Raw genomic sequence first — 7,749 nt, 5'->3', positions numbered from 1 at the left:
TACGTACCGAGACTCCTGGCGCGCCATGGCTGTCGTTTCGAGAGCATAGCCGTTTCTTTTTTCTTCTTACGACAAAAATATTTAATGGACTTTATTTCAGCAGAAACAAAAAAAAAAGAGAAAATTTGAGTTTTAGCTCAATGTGCGTGGATTTGACAAAAATGCCGCTGATTATGGTGACGTGGCGGGAGTTAACAGGTTTGGAATTTTAGATGTCGGGAAATGAAAAAAAAATAGTATAATACGAGTCCTTCAAATAACAATAATTTTTTTTAGATAATTTAATTGAATAATAAGGAAGTGGGACATAAAAGAATGCCAAATAGTAAGCGAGCGTTTTGTATAAGGAGTTGAAAATTATTTAACTAATAAGAATACTGAAGAGTAGAATATAATTGTTTGAAAATTAATAAATTATGTTTGGTTGTGCATGAAAATATTTGATTACATTCTTCATAATTAATTAAATTATATTATTTGGTTGAACACAAAAATTTTGTACATACATTATTTTTTTTTAAATTTAATAAAAAAATAATATAACATATCATAATATATATTAAACTAAATATTTTAATTTAATTATTTTTAAAACTAATTATACGTGTAACCCATTGTATTATGATTAATGAGATGTTTGAAATCCACATTTTAGAAAAATATAAAAATAATCTCTCATACAATAATTTGATTACCGCTGTCTTATAATTCTAGGATTTAAAAACATAAACACCTTATACCAAACACAAATTTTTTGAAGATTAGCTTTCATTTGTAAAGATTAAAACTCTTACCAAACAAGTCCTTGTTAGTCAAACGATAAGCAGAGCCGTAGAAAAAAACTAGGAGCCGTTTTTAAATATTCATTAATGAATTGAAGAATAATAAAGTGGAGAGAGAGAGAGAGAGAGAGAGAGAGAGAGAGAGAGAGAGAGAGAGGACAGGTGTCTTAATTTGAATATGCAGCAATAAATATCAAACAGTATAAATAAAAACAAGTAGCATATACGTACGTGGATTATAAAATGAAATATGAAGAAAAAGTGGATAAGGAGAAATTTTTAAAGCGGTTTAGTGAAAACCAACAAAACCGCAGGAAGGTAAGAGTGGTGGTAATGATTATTATTTTAGAGAGAGAGAGGCATTATCAATAAAAAAAATAAAAATAAAAGATGTATATAGGCCACTAGTCTAAATAATAAAGAGTAAAAGAGGAAGGTGGAGTGGAACATGTGAAAGAGGGTCAAATTTCCACCTCTCATTCTCATATAAAAAGGGTCTCAGGCCATTGCTCTCTTCACCTCATTCATTTCCTTTCATTTCATTCCATTCTTTCCTTCATTGCGTTCAATCCGTTTTTGGAAATTATCCTTAATTTCTTTCTTTCATTTCTCTTCTCAACACTAAAGCGATCGCCATATTTTCCTTCTTTCTTTTTTCTTCCTAAGGTAAACACTTCTCTTTCTCGTCATCTCCTCCACTGAATAGAATTTTAGTGCAAAATGTTTTTCTTTGTTATTTTTATATATTGCTCCATTCAATATTATAATGCATAATGCATTTGCTTTCCTAGACTTGGAACTTGGGTAGTTTAATATTTTCTGTCCAATTCACACAGAGGAATCTTCCTCTGGGTGACCGAATATTGATATTTAAATAATAATTTTATTTATTATAAGGCCAAAAGCATTTCTTTCAAGAGTCATTGTAGTTTATTTTTTATTTTTATTTTTATTTCAGTCATCCTCATTTTTATTATATAGTACTTCTATTTTTCTTAGGTAGTGTATTATGGTGGAATAATGATGCCACGTACAAACTAATGTATACATACATAGGACATATAGACAACAATATTTTGTACATACCAAAGATCATTAAGTACATCATTTTTTTTTTAACTTTTGGCTTGAAGAAGATAAACATGAAATCCTAGCTAGTACTAAAGGTAGGGTTTTTTCATCTTTGTAACTATGGCCCCACACCATCAAAAAGTCCAAACCAAACCGTAATTTGATTCCTATTTCCTTTTTCTTTTTGAATAAAACATAAATACTAAAATCCATTATGTAATATGTTGACAAAAAAAAAAATCCATTATGTAATATTACTCCCAAAAAAAAAAATCATTGTGTTAAGAGATGTTATAAATTGCATTTACGGGTACATTTACTAAATTACCATCTAGAAAAATAGTATAGACTACAATGTTTTTATTCATAATAAATAAAAAAAATTAAAATAATGATATGTGTTTAAATTATGTATTAAAATATTACACTAACATGTGGTGACACTATTTTTAAAACAGTAGATCCACTTAAATTAAATTTGATTGCATAATTTTGGGGCAGAGTAATTCTAAATCGACAATTGAATGAGGAAAAAAAATACATAAAAGATAATTTTTTTTTTGTTTCTTTTTGGTGTATCATTTACCCTTTTTGTCAAAAGAAAAAAAAAAAAGTCGTTTTGGCTCTATAAATGTCACCAGAAACCAAGCCTTTGCAAACCACTTCTCTGTGTTAGTTCCTTTTACTCGTTCTTTGTGTTATTATTAGTTAGGTACTGTTAATGTGCCCTTCTTCTAGTGTCTTCCATTTAACTTTGTGTTGTCTTTGTTTCTGTTCTTCTGCTTTAATTTTAAAAAGCTTAAGTTTTTTCTCTGGTTTTAATGGCGGACCCTGTCTAAGTTATGTGATCATTATATTCTGAATGGTGTTCAAAGTCGTATTTTTATGTCAAAGTTCCTAGTTAGATCTCACGTTTAACTGGCAAGGTGCTGTCTTTGGTCAGACTCTGCTCTGCTGCAATATTTTGAAAAGTAACATAAATTTTTCTTTTGATTTTTCTTCCTATATCTCTTCTTTTTGGGTGGAAGAATCATTACACGTTATGTTCTCTCTGGTCAAAGCTGCTCTTTTCTGTCAACTTCGCCTTAAATGTAGTTTTATTTTTTCTTCATTAGTTTGTAGATAAACATTATCAATGCTATGATTAACTTGGTTAAGCGTTATTTTAATTTTTTTAAGCCAAATAATTAATGATGGCGTTAAACTTTCAATCTGTCATCCACTCTCAAAGTGTTGGTTTTTGATATTTTTTGTACTTATCGTTGGATCTAATTGTTTAAACATCAAAAACAGAGGTTATGCTGCGAAGGGTCATTAGGAATAATCACTATAGTTCTAATCCACATTGGGATAGAACTCTAATTAATAATTGTATATTGTGGGGGTTGTTGGAAGCGGTAGGCTTTTGGTTTAGAAAGAAACTTAAGCACTTCAGAATATTAAATTCGTTTACGTAAAAGTGTTGACTTTAATATGATTATCCATTGTTTCTTATCGTAAGTAAGTCTTTGAATTACCTGAGATCTTGTTATACCAACAATTCTGTGATTTTTTCTACAGTTTAAGGTTATCTGATCTTACTGAGCTAGCTTAGCCATGCCTGAGCGTGTTCTGACCCGTGTCCACAGCCTCAGGGAGAGGTTGGACGAGACTCTCTCTGCTCACAGAAATGAAATCGTAGCCCTTCTTTCTAGGTACTTGGTTTTGATCCTTGTAGTAAAACTTCAAAAAAAAATATGGAGTCATTTTTTTTTATATTTTTATGAAACTTTTACACTTACATGTAAAGTTATTTCTGGTACAAAAGTTTTTTCTTTTGCTCATGAACTATGGATGCTGTTGTAGGATCGAGGCCAAAGGCAAAGGCTTCCTTCAACCACACCAGATCATTGCTGAGTTTGAATCCATCCCAGAAGAGAACAGACAGAAACTTTTGGATGGAGCATTTGGTGACGTTCTGAGATCCACCCAGGTAACTTGGATCTTTACTGACTTCACTCATTCTTATCAGGGTATTGCTGGAATAAAGTTTTTGGGTTCTTTTTACTAAAATTTTGACAATTTTCTCAACCCTTTTTTGGTTCTGTAACTCAGGAAGCCATATGCTTACCTCCATGGGTTGCTCTTGCTGTGCGTCCAAGGCCCGGTGTGTGGGAATACATTCGAGTGAACGTCTATGCTCTTGTCATTGAAGAGTTGCAGGTTTCTGAGTACTTGCACTTCAAGGAAGAGCTTGTTGATGGAAGGTAATTTTTATATTGATCGTTTCTTGGGATTGTTATTACGAGTTTTTGTTTGATCTTAAGGTTTTCCTGTTTAATCTGTTTACTGTCTTCTTGACAATGTTTGTTTTGAATCATATTCAGCGTCAATGGAAACTTTGTGCTTGAATTGGACTTTGAGCCATTCAATGCCTCTTTCCCTCGTCCAACTCTTTCCAAGTCCATTGGAAATGGTGTGGAGTTTCTCAATCGCCACCTTTCTGCAAAACTTTTCCATGACAAGGAGAGCATGCATCCACTTCTGGAGTTCCTCCGAGTTCACTGCTATAAGGGAAAGGTAATAGAAAAAAAAATCATGGCTGAAATCTGTTTTTTTTTCTCTCTTGTAAAAGATTTCTCATGTTATTTTTTTCTGTGGTGTCGTTTTTTGCAGAATATGATGGTGAACGACAGAATTCATAACCTGAATGCACTCCAACATGTCCTAAGGAAGTCAGAGGAGTACCTGACCAGTCTTGCCCCTGAGACACCATACTCTGAGTTCGAACACAGGTTCCAGGAGATTGGTTTGGAGAGAGGGTGGGGTGACAACGCTCAGCGTGTGTTGGAGATGATTCAGCTTCTCTTGGATCTTCTTGAGGCACCTGACCCTTGCACTCTTGAGACGTTCCTTGGTAGAATCCCAATGGTCTTCAACGTTGTTATTCTTTCTCCTCATGGCTACTTCGCCCAAGACAATGTTTTGGGGTACCCTGACACTGGAGGCCAGGTTAGCTAAAACAGATTAACTCTTGTCTTTTAAGGTTGCTGCTACTTGTTTCAACAAGCTTACTGAATCTAAATTTCTGTACTCCTTCACTTCGACTAGGTTGTTTACATCTTGGATCAAGTCCGTGCCTTGGAGGATGAGATGCTTCATCGGATTAAGCAACAAGGACTTGACATTAAACCTCGCATTCTCATTGTAAGTTCTCAAAAGAAAAAAGTCTTAAGAGTTTCCAGCTTTCTTTCATGTAATTTGTTTGTTCTAAATGGTTGATTCTGGTGTTTTGTACCACAGATCACTAGGCTCCTCCCTGATGCTGTAGGAACCACATGTGGTCAACGTTTAGAGAAAGTTTTCGGTACAGAACACACACACATTCTCCGAGTTCCCTTCAGGGACGAGAAAGGAATGGTCCGCAAGTGGATCTCAAGATTTGAAGTCTGGCCCTACCTAGAGACCTACACAGAGGTAGATAAAAGAGTTTTTTGTGAACAAAATTGTCCTGTTTGGCCTTGAATGAGCACTAGATTTTGAGAGACTAAGAGTACTTTGGTTTGTTGTTTAGGATGTTGCACATGAGCTTGCCACGGAGATGCAGGGCAAGCCTGATCTTATCATTGGAAACTACAGTGATGGAAACATCGTTGCCTCCCTTCTTGCCCACAAACTGGGAGTCACACAGGTTTGTCACCACTCATTTAAACTAGCTTTTATCTTTACATGTTTCCATGACTTCAAATGGCTGAACATTTTCTCTTGACTCTCATTTGTTGTGTCCAGTGTACCATAGCCCATGCCCTTGAGAAAACCAAGTACCCAGATTCAGATATTTACTGGAAAACGTTGGAAGATAAATATCATTTCTCTTGCCAGTTCACTGCTGATCTCATTGCCATGAACCACACTGATTTCATCATCACCAGTACCTTCCAAGAGATTGCTGGAAGGTGATAGATCTATCTCCTCTAGTTTCTTTCATTCATGCATGATTTGCTTGTTTTGTTGATCCCAGAAACTAAATCAGTCCTTTCATTTTTCTTTTTTCAATCTTCTTCAGCAAGGACACTGTGGGACAGTACGAGAGCCACACTGCCTTCACTCTTCCTGGACTCTACAGAGTCGTTCATGGTATTGATGTTTTTGACCCAAAGTTCAACATTGTCTCTCCTGGAGCTGACATGAGCATCTACTTCCCTTACACCGAGAAGGAAAAGAGGCTCACCTCCTTCCACAATGAAATCGAAGAGCTTCTCTACAGCGATGTCGAGAACGAGGAGCACATGTGAGTTTTCTATACCAAGTCCCATGTTGGATTCCCCATGTTTGATCACGTTATGATGTAACTCACCTTTGGTTAATATTGTTATCAAACAGATGTGTGTTGAAGGACCGCAACAAGCCCATTATCTTCACCATGGCTAGGTTGGACCGTGTCAAGAACATCACCGGTCTAGTGGAGTGGTACGGCAAGAACAAGAAGCTCAGAGAGCTAGTCAACCTCGTAGTGGTGGCTGGGGACAGGAGAAAGGAGTCGAAGGACATTGAAGAGAAGGCCGAGATGGCAAAGATGTATGGTCTGATCGAGACATACAAGCTGAATGGACAGTTCAGATGGATTTCTTCACAGATGAACAGAGTGAGGAACGGTGAGCTCTACAGGTACATCTGTGATACCAGGGGAGCTTTCGTCCAGCCTGCTGTGTATGAAGCCTTTGGATTGACTGTCGTTGAGGCCATGACCTGTGGTTTGCCGACTTTCGCTACCTGCAACGGTGGCCCTGCTGAGATCATTGTACATGGCAAATCAGGCTACCACATTGATCCTTATCACGGTGATAGGGCGGCTGAGACTCTTGTTGAGTTTTTCGAGAAGAGCAAGGCTGACCCTTCTCACTGGGACAAAATCTCCGATGGAGGGTTACAACGTATCTACGAGAAGTAAGCAAAAAGACCAAAGTTGATTCCTTCACGTTTGTTATTTGGAGTGCTTTGATGGGGTTTTAAGCTTTTTTTGTCGTTTGTTTTGATTACTTTTCTTTGCATAGGTACACATGGAAAATTTACTCTGAGAGGCTACTGACTTTGACCGGAGTTTATGGCTTCTGGAAACATGTTTCTAACCTTGACCACCGCGAGAGCCGTCGTTACCTTGAAATGTTCTATGGCCTCAAGTACCGTAAGTTGGTAAGTTTGCAAGTCTTTCTGTGCTCGGTAATAAGTTCAATTATTTATGTATAATATAAGTTTATATATATTTCTGATTGTGATGTCTGTTGTGATTAGGCCGAGTCTGTTCCCCTTGCTGCGGACGACTAAGCGAAGGGTGATGAGTAAATAAGAGGCGGAAGCAAGTTTGGTTGGCAAAGTGGAGTTTTTACCTTGAGGAATAATTGTTTTCTCGATTGTGATTACATCAAGGCTTTACTTTACCCTTTATTTTCGATCTTGTTGAGTTTTTTATATTTGTTTGTTTGTATCTTTTTTGTTTTTTTTTGTATTATTTCATTTCCGGGTTTGCAAATGTTTGAACTTGGGTGTTTAACCCATTCATTCAATTGAATGTCAGCTTTGCTTTGCCTTCTATCGTGTCTCCTCCAATTCTCTCCCTCTCTTTCTCTGGTGAAATAGTAACTTAATAAACCACAAATTCATTAATTTAAAAAAAAAACATTAATACTATATGCCCTATACTAACCAAATTTCGACCAACATACCAAAATTATTAGCAAGATGATCTAATTTAATCCAAACTTTTTACATATAATCAATCCAATCTAATTAAACTTCAACATTCATTCATTAAGGCTTTTTTAGTTGGTCTTTAATCTTTCACTTGATTTTTAACATCAAAGACAAGGGAAAAACACATACATACAATAATATTAACTGTCTTAATTAAACCATAAAC

The 7,749-nt window shown here is 35.7% G+C and overlaps 1 protein-coding gene across 1 annotated transcript; it reads left to right on the top strand.

The window, feature by feature from the left end:
* The first annotated feature begins 1,294 nt into the window (after positions 1-1,294).
* LOC133797352 (sucrose synthase) lies at positions 1,295-7,422 on the top strand. The gene is made up of 14 exons (XM_062235231.1): positions 1,295-1,448; positions 3,414-3,547; positions 3,699-3,825; positions 3,948-4,099; positions 4,220-4,412; positions 4,509-4,844; positions 4,944-5,039; positions 5,136-5,309; positions 5,407-5,523; positions 5,622-5,788; positions 5,899-6,123; positions 6,216-6,779; positions 6,887-7,025; positions 7,125-7,422. The coding sequence occupies exons 2-14, from the start codon at positions 3,450-3,452 to the stop codon at positions 7,155-7,157; spliced, it is 2,421 nt and encodes an 806-aa protein (XP_062091215.1). The 5' UTR covers positions 1,295-1,448; positions 3,414-3,449; the 3' UTR covers positions 7,158-7,422.
* Positions 7,423-7,749: the final 327 nt, after the last annotated feature.

Source organism: Humulus lupulus, chromosome 8, assembly GCF_963169125.1.
Source record: "Humulus lupulus chromosome 8, drHumLupu1.1, whole genome shotgun sequence".
NCBI classification, from domain to species: Eukaryota; Viridiplantae; Streptophyta; class Magnoliopsida; order Rosales; family Cannabaceae; genus Humulus; species Humulus lupulus.
Note: the sequence above shows the minus strand (reverse complement) of the source record. Positions and strands in the feature narration are given on the sequence as shown.

Excerpts from the sequence above, each read along its gene's own strand:
- LOC133797352 (XM_062235231.1), top strand. The coding sequence starts at position 3,450 with ATGCCTGAGCGTGTTCTGACCCGTGTCCACAGCCTCAGGGAGAGGTTG. Across the intron at positions 4,413-4,508 it reads TTCACTGCTATAAGGGAAAG|AATATGATGGTGAACGACAG; the intron begins GTAATAGAAAAA and ends CGTTTTTTGCAG. Across the intron at positions 5,524-5,621 it reads ACAAACTGGGAGTCACACAG|TGTACCATAGCCCATGCCCT; the intron begins GTTTGTCACCAC and ends TGTTGTGTCCAG.